Raw genomic sequence first — 20,062 nt, forward strand, 5'->3', positions numbered from 1 at the left:
GCCCCAAGCATCCTGTATCATGCATCGAACCTGGACTGATGATTCGTTTCACATGCCATTCTCATACATGTTTCAATGCCATTCTCCCAAATCATCCCACCCTTGCCCTCTCCCACAGAGTCCAAAAGACTGTTCTATACATATGTGTCTCTTTTGCTATCTCGCATACTGGATTATCGTTATCATCTTTCTAAATTCCATATATATGTCTTAGTATACTGTATTGGTGTTTTTCTTTCTGGCTTACTTCACTCTGTATAATCGGCTCCAGTTTCATCCACCTCATTAGAACTGATTCAAATGTATTCTTTTTAATGGCTGAGTAATACTCCATTGTGTATATGTACCACAGCTTTCTTATCCATTCATCTGCTGATGGACATCTAGGTTGCTTCCATGTCCTGGCTATTATAAACAGTGCTGCGATGAACACTGGGGTACACATGTCTCTTTCAATTCTGGTTTCCTCGGTGTGTATGCCCAGCAGTGGGATTGCTGGGTTGTATGGCAGTTCTATTTCCAGTTTCTTAAGGAACCTCCACACTGTTCTCCATAGTGGCTGTACTAGTTTCAATTCCCACCAACAGTGTAAGAAGGTTCCCTTTTCTCTGCACCGTCTCTAGCATTTATTGTTTGTAGACTTTTGGATAGCAGCCATTCTGACTGGCAAGAAATGGTACCTCATTATGGTTTTGATTTACATTTCTCTGATAATGAGTGACGTTGAGCATCTTTTCATGTGTTTGTTAGCCATCTGTATGTCTTCTTTGGAGAAATGTCTATTTAGTTCTTTGGCCCATTTTTTGATTGGGTCGTTTATTTTTCTGGAGTTGAGCTGCAGGAGTTGCTTGTATGTTTTTGAGATTAGTTGTTTGTCAGTTGCTTCATTTGCTATTATTTTCTCCCATTCTGAAGGCTGTCTTTTCACCTTGCTTATAGTTTCCTTTGTTCTATAGAAGCTTTTAATTTTAATTAGGTCCCATTTGTTTATTTTTGCTTTTATTTCCAATATTCTGGGAGGTGGGTCATAGAGGATCCTGCTGTGATTTATGTCGGAGAGTGTTTTGCCTATGTTCTCCTCTAGGAGTTTTATAGTTTCTGGTCTTACATTTAGATCTTTAATCTATTTTGAGTTTATTTTTGTGTATGGTGTTAGAAAGTGTTCTAGTTTCATTCTTTTACAAGTGGTTGGCCAGTTTTCCCAGCACCACTTGTTAAAGAGATTGTCTTTTCTCCATTGTATATTCTTGCCTCCTTTGTCAAAATTATCCTCAATGGTGAAAAATTGAAAGCATTTCCCCTAAAGTCAGGAACAAGACAAGGGTGTCCACTTTCACCACTACTATTCAACATAGTTTTGGAAGTTTTGGCCACAGCAATCAGAGCAAAAAAAGAAATAAAAGGAATCCAAATTGGAAAAGAAGTAAAACTCTCACTGTTCACAGATGACATGATTCTCTACATAGAAAACCCTAAAGATTCCACCAGAAAGTTACCAGAGCTAATCAATGCATATAGTAAAGTTGCAAGATATAAAATCAACACACAGAAATCCCTCGCATTCCTATAATGAGAAAATAGAAAGAGAAATTAAGGAAACAATTCAATTCACCATTGCAACAAAAAGAATAAAATACTTAGGAATATATGTACCTAAAGAAACAAAAGACCTATATATAGAAAACTATAAAACAGTGGTGAAAGAAATCAAAGAGGACACTAATAGATGGAGAAATACACTGTGTTCATGGATCAGAAGGATCAATATAGTGAAAATGAGTATACTACCCAAAACAATCTATAGATTCAATGCAATCCCTATCAAGATACCAGCAGTATTTTTCACAGAGCTAGAACAAATAATTTCACAATTTGTATGGATATACAAAAAACCTCGAATAGCCAAAGCAATCTTAAGAAAGAAGAATGGAACTGGAAGAATCAACCTGCCTGACTTCAGGCTCTACTACAAAGCCATAGTCATCAAGACAGTATGGTACTGGCACAAAGACAGAAATATAGATCAATGGAATAAAATTTAAAATAGTCTTGATGTCTTGCTTGCTTTGTATTAATACAACTACCACTTTCTTTTATGGTATGCATTTGTCTCTTCTATTACTTATAACCTTTTTTAGCATGTTATTTTCAGATAATTTCAACATTACATAAGAATTTTGAAAATGTGCTGAACTGAAAGCTTTTTCCCCAAATTCTTCAGTTTTTTGAAATGTTGCCATATTGACTTTATTACTTTCTTTTTCCCTCCTCTACTGTCTCTCTATATGTACCTATGGGCGTTTAGCATTTTAATGTCTTATGGTTCATATTAATTTTAGTTATCTAGTTAAGATTTTTGTTTTCTGTGTATAGTTTCCATTTTTCCTTTTGTAATAAGTAATGTTTGTATTAAAGTACTTTGAGACCATGTGTTTATTCTTTTAGTTACTAGATGTCTTTCACTATAGTATGCATTAATGATTCTTGCCTGAATCAGTTTTTTTCCTCTGATAATTTAGTTAATATAAGATTATTTATTCCTTAAGGGGCTACTTCATTGGAGCAACAGTAAAGAATCTGCTTGGAGTGCAGAAGACTCAGGTTCAATCCTGGGTCAGGAAGATCCCCTAGTGGAGGAAATGGCACCCACTCCAGTGTTCTTGCTGGGACAAAACCATGGAGGAGAGGGAGAGGAGAGAAGAGGAGCTTGGGGGCTACAGTCTTTGGAGTCACAAAGACCCAGACACTACTGAGCAACTCTGTGTGTGTGTGTGTATGTGTGTGTGAGTCACTCAGTCACATCTGACACTTTGTGACCCCATAAACTGTAGCCCCCAGGGGTCCTGTGTCCATGGAATCCTCCAGGCAAGGATACAGGAGTGGTTTGCCATTCTCTTCTCTGGAGAGCAAATGAACATGTCAATATGTATTACTTCACATTCTGTATTAAGGAATCCTTCTGCATTACCTGTTTACCTGTCTGTTTATCTTTCTATCTGTCTACCTATGATCTCCTATTATTGTATTAGACTCATAGATTTTTATATCATTCAGTCAGGTTGTTCCTTTAATGACCTTATTCATTTTGATGCTTAGATGGTCCCAGATGTAGCTGGTGTGAGCTACCTCAAGCTGATTCATATGATGTGTTGATGCACTTTTATCATTTTGGGCAAATTTCCTAACTTAATCATGATACCATTAATTTTTTTAAGGTGCTCAGTTCTTTTTAGTGCTGAATGGCATCTTGACAATAAGATCTGGCCATGTGTCCTTGTATTTAAAATGTGTCAGTTTGAATCAACAAGTAGCTACGTATCGGTTTTTTATTCATTCTGCCTAATTAGAATATTTATTCTATTACATTAACTTATTTAGTGATTTATGTTGATTTAAGTCTTAGATCTAGCTATTGTTTTTCTATTTGTTCCATTCTTTTTTTTTAAGCTCCTTTTGTTCCCCCTGTTTTCCTTCCTTCTTCTAGATTACAGTCTTTTAGTATTATGATTTAGTTTCCCTATTACTGGAGTATAACTTTTAACTTTATTTATTATTCGTTTGTATTTGTTCTGGGGATTACAATGTGTATCCTTAAGTTATTAGTTTATCTTGAATAATGATATGTCACTTTACATGTAATTTAAGAATCTTACAGCAGTGTAGTATAATTTACCTTTACACTTTTTTAATATGGTTGGTATATACTTACTTATACAGTTGTTTTTAAAAGCTAAATATGTTATTGTTTGTGCTTTGAATATTTCATTGTATTTTAAAACTCAAGAAGGAAAAGTAGTTCATTATACTTATCCACAGATTTGCTATTTCCAGGCCTTCTCATTCTTTCTTACAGATCTATTTTATGACTTGGTGTCATTTTCTTTCAGTGTGAAGAATTCTTTTAGTTATTCTTTTAGTGTATATCTGCTGGCTTTAGATTTTCTTAGCTTTTGTTTATCTAAAAATATTTTTTCATCTGTTTTCAAAGTTTTCCCTTTCCCAACCCCTTAAAGATGTTATTCCTCTGTTTGCTTTCATTGTTGCTGAAGAGAGATAAGCCAGTAGTCACTGTTATTAATCTAAATGTATTGTCTTTTTTTTCTGGTTGTCTTTAAGGTTTCCTCTTTATCTTTGCATTTTGCAGTGTTTGATCTTCTTGTGAGATTTCATTTGCATCAGTTCTCTTGGGGTTGTGTTAAACTTCTGAGATCTGTAGGTTGAGATCTTTTATTAGGATTGGAGATGATGTTGCCAGTTTACCTTAAATATGTCTCTTTTCTCATTTCTCCTTTTGCAACTCATTGTTGTTGTTCAGTTGCTCAGTCGCGTTCGATTGTTTTCGACCCCATGGACTGCAGCACGCCAGGCTTCACTGTGCCTCCTAGCTACTAAATATATCATTCAGATTTCATCATTACTTGAGTGAACTGAATGTGTCTCAGTTTTTATTAGTTTCAAATTACTTATGATTTCAGTTCTAAAAATTCTGTTGTAAAGTCTCTTTGTCCTTAAGACTCTGAAATTCCAAAGCTTCTATCCAGGGGCTTATCTCTGATTTAACAGGATTTGAGTTGGACTGGGTTTCAGCTTTGATTGGTTTTTACTCTCCTTTGGATTGCAAAATGTGCAACATTTCTCTCTGATTTCTAGCACTCCCCACCTCCACCCCACCCCCACACACCATTTCTTACGGAACAGAATTGTTTTAGGGAAGAATTGTTGGGTTAGTATGTTTATTTTTGTTTAGAGGCTCTTCCAAGATTACAGTCCATACTAGCAGCCCACACTATTAAAGGATTAAGTGGTTTTTTGTTGTTTTTTGCTTTTTTTTTTCATTCCACCAAAGTCTCTCAGCATATGACTGTTTCACTCTCTCATCTCTGCGTATCCAGATTAGGCAACTGGCCTTAGATATGAAAGTGATGGCTGCTTTTTGCTCATCTTTCAAGAGCTTTATCTCAGTGTGCAATTTAATTCAGTTATACATTTTTTTGTATATTATACTTCATTAATATTAAAGGAAAATACAACTTTTAGCTTAGACTTAGCTTTCTTCTGCTTTTAAAGGTAATGACAGTGTTTCTTAATCTTTGACATTCTAATCTAAGAATAGAATTTCTACCAGATCTTCTTAAAGCATAATAGAAATATGTAATATAAGTAGAGATGCTAGGTGAGTGATTACTATCAGAGTCACCAGATTATTTTGGGCCCCTGTGTTCATCACTTTTATAGCAACCTGTACTTATTCATTATGTATACTGTAATTGATATGATATAACTGTGAGTTTAATATATGAAGGCAGGAACCATGAATATTTCTTTGCCATTATAAATTCAGTATTCCATCAAAACAAGTGTAACTTCAATATCCCTTCACCATTGTAATTTCAGTACTCCATTAACACATTTTTGTAATGAAGTTTTAAATTCAATAACATTTTTGGAAAGGGTGGCAATAGGTCAGAGGTTATCATTCAGTTAAATATATCCTGTAAAGATATTTTGAGGTATCTTTTTTCCCCTAACTGAATTTACTACTTGGATTCCTTGCAGTCTTATTTATTTCTAATAATTCTGTCTTCTGCATAATAGACAATCTAGTTTATGTACATATTTAGTAATTTAAGATTTTTAATTGAACTATATACTAAGCCTCTGATATTCTGTAGAAAGAAATCAGTAAGATAAAATTTGTGACCTTTGCTCACAAACAATAAATTATTGAAAAAGAACTGCTTACAGATCTTATGTTTATTTCTTGATAAAGAAGTATCATTGCAATACTGACTTTATTTTGAAGAAATATTTGTCTCAAAACAGTTTCTTTTATAGAGAGACATCTTGGGTGACACTTTTAGGGGCTTGTGAAAGATATATAGTTCTGGAATTTTGTTTGTTGATTGTAAGATTTATTTTTAAAACTTTGCTTGTAAAGATAGTTTTGGAGTTATTTTCTTTATGTTTAGTTTCCTTTACTGAATAAAAAGTATCATTATTGATCACTTTTGGAATAGTAAGGATTATAAAACATTTAGGTAGAATTACATTATTGGTTTCTTTTCAAAGTCAGGGGAAAAGGCAGTGCCAAGACAGATGTAGGGAATTAAGAAGTACATACTACTGCGATTGGACTGATAAGCTACAAGGATATGTTATACAGCACAGGGAATATAGCCAATGTTTTATAACTTTAAGTGGAATATAATCTTTAAAAATTTTGATTCATTTTGTTGTCTACCTGAAAGTAATATAATCTTATAAATCAATAATAAAGGAGAGAAATGGTAGAGACCTAGTAGATGCTGAAGAGATCAAGAAGTGATGGAAAGAATCCACAGAAGAACTGTACAAAAAAGATCTTAATGTACTGGATTACTACACTGGTATGCTCAGTCACCCAGAGCCAGACATTCTGGAGTGCAAAGTCAACTGCTGTTAATAAAGCTAGTGAATGTGACAGACTTCCAGCAGCACTATTCAAAACCCTAAAGGATGATGCCTTCAAGATGTTGCATTCAATATGCCGGCAAATCTGGAAGACCCAGCAGTGGTCTTCCTGGTCACAGGACTGGAAAAGGTCAATCCTCATGCCAGTTCCCAGGGCTAACCATCAGACAGTTGCACTCATCTCCCATGAAGTCATGCTTAAAATCTTGCATATTAGGTTCAGCATTATGTGAACCAAGAACTTCCAGATATCCAATCTGGATTTAGAAAAGGAAGAGGAACCAGAGATCAAATTGGCAACATTCTATGGATCATAGAGAAGGTTAGGGAATTCCAGAAAAATATCTACCCCTTTTTAATCGACTGCGCTAAAGCCTTTGACTGTGTGAATCATAAAAAACTGTGGAAAGCTCTTAAAGAGATGGGAATACCAGACTATCCTACCTATCTTCTGAGAAACCTGTTTGCAGGTCAAGAAGCAACAGTTAGAACCCTGTATGGAGCAACTGATTGGTTCAAGATTGAGAAAGGAACACGACAGGGCTGTCTGCTGTCACCCTCTTTGCTTAACCTATGCACTGAGCACATCATGAGAAATTCTGGGCTGGATGAGTTGCAGACTGAAATCAAGGTAGACAGGAGAAACATCAACATCCTCAGATATGCAGATGATACGACTCTAATGGCAGAAAGCAAAGAGGACCTAAGGAACCTCTTGATGAAGGTGAAGGAGGAGAGTGAAAGAGCCTGCTTAAAACTACGTATTATAAAACCAAGATCATGGCATCCAGCCCTATACTTCATGGCAAATAGAAGGGGAAAATGTGGAAATAGTGACAGAATTCCTCTTCCTGGGCTCTAAAATCACTGTGGATGGTGACTGCAGCCATGAAATCAGAAGATGATTGCTTCTTGGCAGGAAAACTATGACAAATCTAGACAACGTGTGAAAAATAGACATTGCCCTACCGACAGAAGTCTGTGGAGTCACAGCTGTGGGCTTCCCAGCGGTCTCATACAGCTATGAGAGCTGGACTGTAAGAAAGGTAGAGCACCACAGAATTGATGCCTTCGAACTGTGGTGCTGGAGAAGACTCCTGAAAGTCCCTTGGACAGCAAGGAGATCAAACCAGTCAATCTTAAGGGAAATCAACCCTGAATTCTTGGAAGGACTGATGCTGAATCTCCAGTATTTTGGTCATCTGATGCTAACAGCCGACTCATTGGAAAAGCCCCTGATGCTGGGAAAGATTGAGGGCAGAAGGGAGATAGGGTGTCAGAGGATGAGGTGGCTGGGTGGAATCACCAATGCAATGGACATGAACTTGGGTGAGCTTCAGGAAATAGTGAGGGTCGGGAACGCCTGGCGTGTTGCAGTCGATGGGGTCACAAAGAGTTGGACATGACTGGGCAACTGAACAACAAGGAGATATAATATGAAAGATGATGACATAGGAGCAGAGATATTTTTCTTTTTTTAGGGGCCTTTATCAGCTAATTGCACAGGAAGGCTACAGAGAGATCAGCTTGAAAATTTATGAATATTAACTGTGAAGGAATTTGAATGTGTGGGAGAAATAAGGGTTTCAGGACACAGAATCATGTTAGAGGATTCTTTCATGAGAGGTAGTGTAGCATAGTTTTTAAGTGTTGTAGGCTTTAGATCTAGACTGCCTTATTAAAATCTTTTCCTTTTTTGCTATCTGCTCAATACTAAAATTATTTCACATGGTTATTGTGAAGGTTAAATGAATTTTTATACATTAAAATATTTAGAACCTAATTTCTGAAGTACAATAAATATTTCCTGCAGTTACTATTATTATTATTAAAGTACTACTAGAGCCTTGTTTGCAAAATAATTCTCCTACCTATGACTGATTCTTGATACTTCCTTTTTAGCTCAACTGAAGTTGATGACATGATTCGTAAATCAACAAACCTGTTGCTAACTAGGACTCTAAGCAACTCTCTGCAGAATGTCATTAAAAGGAAGAATATTGGACTTACTGAGGTAACTGCTATTATTGGAGGCAGTCAAGGCAATACGTGAATAGATCTCCTAAGTCCTGGGGCTTGTGTGTTAATTAATTACAATTTTCTGTGTGGTCTGTCATGTTCTTCATGGGATCATGGTGAAAGTGCAAAATAAATTCCTTGTATTTTTCATTTGTTGCCTTGGAGAAATCTAGTATTTTTTTGGGGGAGTCACTGTTTTTCTTCTCTCTCTTTATCTTCACTAATTTAACTGGTTTTCCTTTCTGAGGTTATTGGGTTAAATTTGTATTATTTGCCATTGATTATATATTTTAAAATTGTTGATTGGAGAATAGAGTCAATGTCAGGATCCTGTTTAAAATAATGGCACTTTGAGTACAGCATACAGTATGAAATCACATTTTGCCTACATCAGTCACTGATGCCAGGGATATTAGCATTCATAGTCATTGGTTAGTGTTAGGTTCAGATTTTGGTTTTGAGATACATTAGGAATATGAATAGAAAATTACTCTTAATTAGCATGTAACTGGGAATTTAGGACTGAGGAAATGTGAGAGAAAGGCAGTTGTCACATTTCTGTGGAAGCTTACACAATCTCACAAAGGATGAAGGGATATTGTACATATGTTGAGAACAGTATCTTGGCAAACTGAATATCTGATGCATTGTCATAAGTCCTAAAATTTAGAAGGATGTGAAATTTCCCTTTTCGTAGAAACCCAGGTTTGTGTGGGAGCCTCAGCCTGCCATTTTATGGAAATCATAGTGCTAAAAGTGAGAGATGTGAGGAATCTTCTTCACAAGCAAAGAGAAAGGCTGTTGGCCAACTACTTTACCTATATAGGTGGTGTAGTTTCAAATTCGGTTGGTCTAGAAAATTGACATTTTTAGGTATATGTTACCAAGGATGAACATCAGAAAGTGATTAACTATACTGACCCATAGGTAAATATAGCTGGAAGCCAGGTGAACATCTATTGTTATTTCTGATTTTGAAGTGATTGTTTCTTTCCCTGTGTCAATATTTTAAAATACTGTATTATATAAATAGTGTATTACAACCTGGGACATTGCCAGTGATTGAATTCTACTTATAACCAACTTATTTTTTTAAAGTCACATTTGACATTATTAGACAATCCCTTCACTTTGCAGTGCTTTGTTTCTGTTGCCTGATCTAGAAGTGATAGTTATTGCCATTATGTGTCTGAGGATAGGCTAACTTCTTTTGTAGTCAGGTACGCTACAAAGTTGTAGTCAGGAACGCTACAAAGAACCAATTTCAACTAAAAATTTGGCAGTCCTTCTATTTTGAGACTATTCTGTTCTCCTTTTCTGAATCCCAAGTAAGACAAGAAATTTATTTATTTTATGAACTTCTGCATTCAGTTCAGTAGAGTCGCTCAGTCGTGTCTGACTCTTTGCAACCCCATGAATCACAGCACGCCAGGCCTCCGTGTCCATCACCAACTCCCAGAGTTCACTCAGATTCATGTCCATCGAGTCAGTGATGACATCCAGCCATCTCATCCTCTGTCGTCCCCTTCTCCTCCTGCCCCCAATCCCTCCCAGCATCAGAGTCTTTTCCAATGAGTCAACTCTTCTCATGAGGTGGCCAGAGTACTGGAGTATCAGCTTTAGCATCATTCCTTCCAAAGAAATCCCAGGGCTGATCTCCTTCAGAATGGACTGGTTGGATCTCCTTGCGGTCCAAGGGACTCTCAAGAGTCTTCTGCAACACCACAGTTCAAAAGCATCAATTCTTTGGCACTCAGCCTTCTTCACAGTCCAACTCTCACATCCATACATGACTACTGGAAAAACCATAGCCTTGACTAGACGGACCTTAGTCAGCAAAGTAATGTCTCTGCTTTTGAATATGCTATCTAGGTTGGTCATAACTTTTCTTCCAGGGAGTAAGCGTCTTTTAATTTCATGGCTGCAATTACCATCTGCAGTGATTTTAGAGCCCCCCAAAATAAAGTTTCACAGTTTCCCCATCTATTTCCCAGAAATGATGGGACCAGATGCCATGATCTTCGTTTTCTGAATGTTGAGCTTTAAGCCAACTTTTTCACTCTCTTATTTCATTTTCATCAAAAGGCTTTTTAGTTCCTCTTCGCTTTCTGCCATAAGGGTGGTGTCATCTGCATATCTGAGGTTATTGATATTTCTCCCGGCAATCTTGATTCCAGCTTGTGTTTCTTCCAGTCCAGCGTTTCTCATAATGTACACTGCATACAAGTGAAATAAGCGGGGTGACAATGTATGGTCTTGACGTACTCCTTTTCCTATTTGGAACCAGTCTGTTGTTCCATGTCCAGTTCTAACTGTTGCTTCCTGACCTGCATACAGATTTCTCAAGAGGCAGGTCAGCTGGTCTGGTATTCCTATCTCTCTCAGTTTTTTCCACAGTTTCTTGTGATCCACACAGTCAAAGGCTTTGGCATAGTCAATAAGGCAGAAATAGATGTTTTTCTGGAACTCTCTTGCTTTTTCCATGATCCAGCAAATGTTGGCAATTTGATCTCTGGTTCCTCTGCCTTTTCTAAATCCAGCTTGAACATCTGGAAGTTCACGGTTCACATATTGCTGAAGCCTGGCTTGGAGAATTCTTAGCGTTACTTTACTAGGATGTGAGATGAGTGCAATTGTGCGGTAGTTTGAGCATTCTTTGGCATTGCCTTTCTTTGGGATTGAAATGAAAACTGACCTTTTCCAGTCCTGTGGCCACTGCTGAGTTTTCCACATTTGCTGGCATATTGAGTACAGCACTTTCACAGCATCATCTTTCAGGATTTGAAATAGCTCCACTGGAATTCCATCACCTCCACTAGCATTGTTTGTAGTGATGCTTCCTAAGGCCCACTTGACTTCACATTCCAGGAGGTCTGGCTCTAGATGAGTGATCACACCATCGTGATTATCTGGGTCGTGAAGATCTTTTTGTACAGTTCTTCTGTGTATTCTTGCCACCTCTTCTTAATATCTTCTACTTCTGTTAGGTCCAGACCATTTCTGTCCTTTATCGAGCCCATCTTTGCATGAACTGTTCCCTTGGTATCTCTGATTTTCTTGAAGAGATCTCTAGTCTTTCCCATTTTGTTCTTTTCCTCTATTTCTTTGCAGTGATCGCTAAAGAAGGCTTTCTTATCTCTTCTTGCTATTCTTTGGAACTCTGCATTCAGATGCTTATATCTTCCCTTTTCTCCTTAGCTTTTTGCTTCTCTTCTTTTCACAGCTCTTTGTAAGGCCTCCCCAGACAGCCATTTTGCTTTTTTGCATTTCTTTTCCATGGGGATGATCTTGATCCTTGTCTCCTGTACAATGTCACGAACCTCCGTCCATAGTTCATCAGGCACTCTATCTATCAGATCTAGGCCCTTAAATCTATTTCTCACTTCCACTGTATAATCATAAGGGGTTTGATTTAGGTCATATCTGAATGGTCTAGCAGTTTTCCCTCTTTTCTTCAATTTGAATCTGAATTTGGTAATAAGGAGTTCATGATCTGAGCCACAGTCAGCTCCTGGTCTTGTTTTTGTTGACTGTATAGAGCTTCTCCATCTTTGGCTACAAAGAATGTAATCAATCTGATTTTGGTATTGACCATCTGGTGATGTCCATGTGTAGAGTCTTCTCTTGTGTTGTTGGAAGAGGGTGTTTGCTATGACCAGTGCATTTTCTTGGCAAAACTCTATTAGTCTTTGCCCTGCTTCATTCCACATTCCAAGGCCAAATTTGCCTGTTACTCCAGGTGTTTCTTGACTTCCTACTCTTGCATTCCAGTCCCCTATAATGAAAAGGACATCTTCTTTTGGGTGTTAATTCTAAAAGGTCTTGTAGGTCTTCATAGAACCATTCAACTTCAGCTTCTTCAGCGTTATTGGTTGGGGCATAGACTTGGATTACCGTGATATTGAATGGTTTGCCTTGGAGACGAATAGAGATCATTCTGCCGTTTTTGAGATTGCATCCAAGTACAGCATTTTGGACTCTTTTGTTGACCATCATGGCTACTCCATTTCTTCTGAGGGATTCCTGCCCACAGTAGTAGATATAATGGTCATCTGAGTTAAATTCACCCATTCCAGTCCATTTTAGTTCGCTGATTCTTAGAATGTCGACATTCACTCTTGCCATCTCGTTTGACCACTTCCAATTTGTCTTGATTCATGGACCTGACATTCCAGGTTCCTATGCTATATTGCTCTTAAAGCTTCAGACCTTGCTTCTATCACCAGTCACATCCACAGCTGGGTATTGTTTTTGCTTTGGCTCCATCCCTTCATTCTTTCTGGAGTTATTTCTCCATTGATCTCCAGTAGCATATTAGGCACCTACTGACCTGGGGAGTTCCTTTTTCAGTATCCTATCATTTTGCCTTTTCATACTGTTCATGGGGTTCTCAAGGCAAGAATACTTGCTTGCCATTCCCTTCTCCAGTGGACCACATTCTGTCAGACCTTTCCACCATGACCTGCCTGTCTTGGGTTGCCCCGAGGGCATGGTTTAGTTTCATTGAGTTAGACAAGGCTGTGGTCCTAGTGTGATTAGATTGACTAATTTTCTGTGAGTATGGTTTCAGTGTGTCTGCCCTCTGATGCCCTCTTGCAACACCTACCATCTTACTTGGGTTTCTCTTACCTTGGGCGTGGGGTATCTCTTCTGGGCTGCTCCAGCAAAGCACAGCTGCTGCTCCTTACCTTGGATGAGGGGTATCTTCTCACCACTGCCCTTCCTGACCTTCAAGGTGGGATGGCTCCTCTAGGCCCTCCTGAGGCTGTGCCGCCAGGGCTCCTTGGATGTGGGGTTGCTCCTCCCGGCCACCACCCCTGGCCTCAGGCACCGGGTAGCTCCTTCTGGCCCCCGCCCCTGACCTTGGATGCGGGGTAAATCCTCGGTTGCCGCCCTTCGGGCATGGGGTTGTCCTGGCTTCTGCCTCTGACCTCGGAGGTGTGGTAGCTCCTCTTGGCTGCGCGGCGCAGGTGCTTAGTGCGCCGGGTGCAGCCGCCTGTACTTAGTGCACCTGCGCTAAAGCTCTTGCTTTAAAGCTCTTGATATAATTCTGCTTCTGCCATTTGATTTAACAGTATCTTAAAAGTCGTTTTATTTAATTATTTTTTATTGAAGTTTAGTTGATTTATACTACTGTGTTAGTTTCATGTATCCAAAAAAACAAAGAAGTCCATTTTAAACAAGTAGCATAGCAGGATTGTGGTGTGGTAGAAAGAGCTTTGGCCACGGAAGACTCTGGATTTAGTTATGACTATGCCATTGATTTACTGTAGCATCTTAAAAGAAGACCTAACTCGTTAGCTCTTCAGTTTTTCTGACTCCATTGTTCTTTTCAAAGGTACTGTACAGATCAGCTAACAACAGGAAGAAGCAGTAGGAGCTTGTCAAGAAGGACTGTATCACGTTTCTTGACATTATTTCACTGAATGCTAAATGTTATTTCTAAGTCATTGGATCGTTTTAGGAAAAAATACTTTTGTTATCGAAATCTTTGCATATGCATGCAGGAACATCCACACATATTTATTTTGGCTATGGTGGTTGTGTGTAACACAACTAGTGATTTTTTCCATCACCAAGTAAATCTTTGACTAACTGTATTATTCACCTTTTATGAAAGGGAGGACATTATATCTTCCTTTATAGGTAACTGAAGTGATTTTTCCATCTGAAATCATCATCATAATAGGCAATGTTTGTGTAACAATTTATATTCTTCAGGGGCTATTCACATATAATCACCTTATCTAAATAAGGTAATTTAGCACAATAACATTTGAAGCAGGTTGGGCATATATTATTACTCCCTTTTTATAGAAGGTATAATTAAAGTTCAAGGAGAATGTCTAAGCAAGCAAAATGATAGAAATGAGCCTTGAGTTCAGGTTATTTTTTCCCCAAACTTACTAATACTTACTATATTGTATTTTCTCACATATTGATTTAATTATTCTATCATAACAAGGATAGAGATTTTTATAGGAGGTCCATGGTAACATGGAAATGGTTGTACTTATACATGATTTTGTAATATATCCACTCAAATGATAGAAGTATTGTAATCACTCAAAACTCACAAGAGTCCTATTTTTGGTTACCAGACAGACAATTCTTTTAGCATTTAAAAGCTCACATAACTTAATGTCTTCTTGCCTATCTTGATTCGCGATTATATGTCATCTCATCTCTTATTTTTTTCTGTCCATATACTCTATCCTTTTATCTCTTTCTCTCTATAAACTAGCTTTCATAACCTTTCACATGACTTCTTTACTTCCCCGCGTTAAGCCAACTCAGCATTACCTTTCATTTCTAGCCCCTACTGTAACTTGAATGCCCTAACTCTCAGACCCTAAGTGATGCTCTACATACAGTCCAGTCAGCATGTACAGCTGTTTCCTAGGGATACCTCTTCCAGGTCTGTGAGAAGATCAGCTGAGCAGCAGTCAAGAGTATATGTTCTAAAGCAGACTGCATGGGTTCCAGTTCTGGTTTTCTTTAGTAAATATGATCCTGGGTAGATTACTTGGGCTTATGTGAAAAATGGGGACAATAGTAGCATGTATTTCAGAAGATTTCTGTGAAGATAAAATGAACAGATAAAGTGCTTAAAATAGTTCCTGGTTCACAGCAAATACTCAATGCATATTGCCTATTATTAAAAAAGAGGTCTGGCAGATAGGGTGGTGGTTAGGGCTAGTACAAAAATGGAGTTTTTCAGTTAAGAAAAGTCAGAAGACTAGAGCAAGATGTCCTATTAAGATAAATAATTTTAAAAATTAACTTTACAATTTTATTAATTTCCTACTCTGTGACAGGCACTGATATAAGTCTTAAGAGTAAATAAGTAAAGAACAATAAGAATAAGAACAACAACTAAAGAGATTTTTGCTTATATTCTAGTGGTAGAAAACAGATAATATATAGTAAATAAGTAAATCATCTAGTATGATAAAAGGTCGTGAATTCTATAGATAAAGAGAAAGAACCTGGGTTAAGGAAATCAGGAGTCTGGTGGAGGTTCAAGCTTGGTCTTACCAAATAGAGCAGCATATTGACAGTAAGTTATCATTGAAGGGGAAAGGGTATTCTTGGCAGAAGTTAGAACTAGAGCAAAGGTCTGAAAGTAGTTAAGTTGTTGGCCAGTTTAGGGAATAATAAGGAAGCTAAAGTAGTTGGACTGGAGTGATCTAGGGGATGAGAAAGAGGAGATTAAATCAGAGAGGTACCAGGGATGCATGCTAGGTCGTTAAAAAGTGTTTGGCTGTTGTTTTGTATGAAAAAGGATGCCATGGCAGGATTTTGATAGTGGCATGATCTGGCATATTCAGAAAGGATCACATTGACTATGGTATTGAGAATTAAATGTATGGTAAAAACAGGGAGACCAGTTCGGAGGCTATTACAGTAATCCTGCAAGATTTGATGGAAGCTTGGGGATAGAGGTGATAAGTGGTCCTATTTGGACTGTATAGTCAGTATGGTTTCCTGATGGTTAGATGTAAGAAAGCAAGAAAATGAGAAATTGATACTTCTCAATATTTTCATGTGAGCGACTGGAATGCTGCATATAACATGTGCTTTGATAGGAAAAATTTGAAGTAGAGTTAAATTTGGGGTAGAGGAAGACTGGGAATTTGGTACTAGACATATTTGTAGTGTTATTAAACATAGTTTGAGATACTGAGTTAACAGATGTATGTATGAATTTAGTTTGAGAAAGTGATTTGACCTAGAGATAAAAAGTTGGGAGCATAAAAATTATGTTTATAACCACCTGACTGCATAATATTGCTTTATTTGTAAAGATGCAGAGAAATAGAGGAAAACAATAACAATAGAATGGGAAAGACTAGAGATCTCTTCCAGAAAATTGAGATACCAAGGGAACATATCATGCAAAATGAAAGAAAGTGAAAGTGAAAATTGCTCAGTCATGTCCAACTCTTTGCGACCCCATGGACTATACAGTCCATGGAATTCTCCAAGCAACAATACTGGAGTGGAAGGCCTTTCCCTTCTCCAGGTGAACTTCCCAACCCAAGGATTGAACCCAGGTCTCCCACATGCAAAGATGGGCACAATAAATGACAGAAACAGTATGGACCTAACAGAAGCAGAAGATATTAAGAAGTGTCAAGAATACACAGAAGAACTATACAAAAAAGGTCTTAATGACCCAGATAACCATGATGGTGTGATCACTCACCTAGAGCCAGACGTCTTAGAGTGTGAAGCCAAGTGGGCCTTAGGAAGCATCGCTACGAACAAAGCTAGTGGAAGTGATGGAATTCCAGCTGAGCTACTTCAAGTCCAAAAAAATGATGATGTTAAAGTGCTGCATTCAGTATGCCAGCAAGTTTGGAAAATTCAGCAGTGGCCAAAGGACTGGAAAAGGTCAGTTTTCAAAGTAGGACAGTGGCAAAGAATTCAAATTACCACAAAATTGTACTCATTTCACATACTAGCAAAGTAATACTCAAAAGTCTTCAAGCTAGCCTTCAACAGTATGTGAACGAAGACTCCCAGAAATTCAAGCTGGACTTAGAAAAAGGCAGAGGAACCAGAGATCAAATTGCCATTCTCCATTGCATCATAGAAAAAATAAGACAATTTTAGAAAAAAATCTACTTCTGCTTTATTGACTACACTGAAGCCTTTGACTGTGTGGATCACAAAAACTGTAGGAGATTCTTCAAGAGATGGAAATATCAGACCACCTTACCTGCTTCCTGTAAAACCCGTATGCAGGTCAAGAAGTAATAGTTAGAACCGGACATAGAACAATGGGCTGGTTCTAAATTGGGAAGGGAGAACATCAGGACTGTATATTGTCACCCTGCTTATTTAACTTATATGCAGAGTACACCATGTGAAATGCTGGGCTGGGTAAAGCACAAGCTGGAATCAGGATTGCTGGGAGAAATATCAATAACCTGAGATATGCAGATGACACTACCCTTTTGGCAGAAAGCAAAGAGGAACTAAAGAGTCTCCTGATGAAGGTGAAAGAGGAGAGTGAAAAACTCAACATTCACAAAACAAAGATCATGGCATCCAGTCCCATCACTTCATGGCAAATGAGTGGGAAAAGAGTGGAAACAGTGGAAATAGTGACAGACTTTATTTTCTTGGGCTCCGAAATCACTGCAGATGGTGACTGTAGCCATGAAATTAAAAGATGCTTGCTCCTTGGAAGAAAATCTGTGACAGACCTAGACAGCATATCAAAAAGCAGAGACATTGCTTTGCCAACAAAGGTCCATCTAGTCAAAGCTATAGTTTTTCCAGTATGTATGGATGTGAGAGTTGGGCTGTGAAGAAAGCTGAGCACCAAAGAATTGATGCTTTTGAACTGTGGTGTTGGAGAAGCCTCTTGAGAGTCCCTTGGACTGGAAGGAGATCAAAGCAGTCAATCCTAAAGGAAATCGACCTTGAATATTCACTGGAAGAACTGATGCTGAAGCTCCAATACTTTGGCCACCTGTTGAGAAGAGCTGACTTATTGGAATAGACCCTGAACGAGCACACAGCAGCAGGGTGAAAGACCATGGAAAGGAAGATTGAAGGCAGGAGGAGAAGGGGACGATAGAGGACGAGATGGTTGGGTGGCATCACTGACTCAATGGATATGAGTTTAAGCAAGCTCCAGGAGATGGTGAAAAACAGAGAAGCCTGGCGTGCTGCATTCTGTGGAGTCACAAAGATTGGGACGTGACTGAGTGAGTGCACAACAATTTATAAAGATGGAGAAAAAGATAAAGAATTGAACCTTTGGACTTTTTACTATTAAGAAATGAGAAAAGAGGACTCTAGAATGGAGGATGAGAAAGAGCTACTAGGGAAGTAAGAAAAAAGTAACAACAACAACAAAAAAACAAACACGAGAGTGTAGTGTCCTGGAAGTCATTGAAGAAAGTATTTCAGAAAGGAAGGAGTGGTCAGTTATGATAATAGTTGGGGATACTTCAGGTAATTGAGGGTTAAGATTTACTGTTGCGTGTAGCAACTTGGTGTAAGATGGTTGACCTTGACAGGAGCATTATTAATAGAATGATGTTAGGAAACTCTTCATGAAGTAGGTTTAAAAGAGAATGAGTTCTTCACAGAAGAATTTCAAATAAATTATATGGATATTACCCCTCAAGGGCTGGAGCTTTGCTTCATACCCCTTGGGTAGGTTGTTCTTAGTGACTTCCTTAAAGCGGAGTGTTGAAGGAGGGAAATGCTGCTTTACAGTGAGCAAATCTGACACACTATTTAAGTCAGGTAGTCAAGATTATCACCAATTCGGTGGACTTGAGTTTGAGGAAACTCTGGGAGATAAAACTCTGGAGATGAGAGGAAACTCAAGAGAAGCCTGGTATGCTGCTTTCATGGGGTCACAAAGAGTTGGCATGACTGAGCGACTGAACAACAACAAAACCAAGGTTAACATCATCAGTTATAAGCAGTGTGGATGGCATGTACCTTCAATATGATGTGATAAGGTATTTTACCTCTCTGGTCTTCCTTCCAAACCCATGACGTTAGTCTATGCATGAGAAAAACGTTAAACAAAACCAAATTGAAGGATATTCTACAAAAATACTCAGCCAGTACTCCTCAAACTTCATGATCAACAAAAACAAGGGAAGTGTGAGGAGGCTAAGGAGACAAGACAAATAAATGTAATGTGGTATCTTAGATGGGCTCCTGAAAACAGTAAAGAACATCAGATGAAAACTAATGAGACCTAAAGGTGTGTTGTTCAGTTATGGGCTTCTGTCAGCTCAGTTGGTAAAGAATCTGCCTCCAGTTCAGGAGACCCCAGTTTGATTCCTGGGTTGGGAAGATTTGCTGGAGAAGGAATAGGCTACCCTCTCTAGTATTCTCAGGCTTCCCTTGTGGCTCAGCTGGTAAAGAATCTGCCTGCAATGTGGGAGACCTGGGTTCAATCCCTGGGTTGGGAAGATCCCCTGCAGAAGGAAAAGGCTACCCACTCCAATATTCTGGCCTGGAGAATTCCAGAGGCTGTATAATCCATGGGGTTGCAAAGAATCAGACACAACTGAGTGACTTTCACTTCACTTCACTTCACTTCAGTTAATAGTAATGTAGTGATGTTGGTTCCTTACTTATGGCAAATGTACCATGGTAAAGGGCTTCTCAGGTAGCTCACTGGGTGAATAATTACCTGCAATGCAGGAGATGTGGGTTCGATACCTAGATTGGAAAGATCTCCTGGAGAAGGGCAGAGCATCCCACTCCAGTATTTTTTTTTAATTAATTTATTTTTTATTGAAGAATAATTGCTTTAGAGAATTTTGCTGTTTTTCTGTCAAACCTCAACATGAATCAGCCATAGGTATACATATATCCCCTCCCTTCTGAAACTCCCTCCCATTTCCCCCCCCCATCCCACCCCTCTAGGTTGATACAGAGCCCCTGTTTGAGTTTCCTGAGCCATACAGCAAATTCCCATTGGCTATCTATTTTGCATATGGTAATGTTTATTTCCATGTTACTCTTTCCACTCATCTCACCATCTTCTCCCCTCTCCCCATGTCCGTAAGTCGATTTACTATGTCTGTTTCTCCATTATTGCCCTGTA

At 38.4% G+C, this 20,062-nt stretch overlaps 1 protein-coding gene across 1 annotated transcript in view; it reads left to right on the top strand.

The window, feature by feature from the left end:
* EXOC6B (exocyst complex component 6B) overlaps positions 1-20,062 on the top strand; it is a 705,276-nt gene that overhangs the window by 394,702 nt on the left and 290,512 nt on the right. Inside the window, exon 16 of the mRNA XM_005686374.3 lies at positions 8,353-8,464. Coding sequence (XP_005686431.1) covers positions 8,353-8,464 — 112 coding nt within the window. The remainder of the gene's footprint in view (positions 1-8,352; positions 8,465-20,062) is intronic.

This window comes from Capra hircus, chromosome 11 (assembly GCF_001704415.2).
Source record: "Capra hircus breed San Clemente chromosome 11, ASM170441v1, whole genome shotgun sequence".
Classification (NCBI taxonomy): Eukaryota; Metazoa; Chordata; class Mammalia; order Artiodactyla; family Bovidae; genus Capra; species Capra hircus.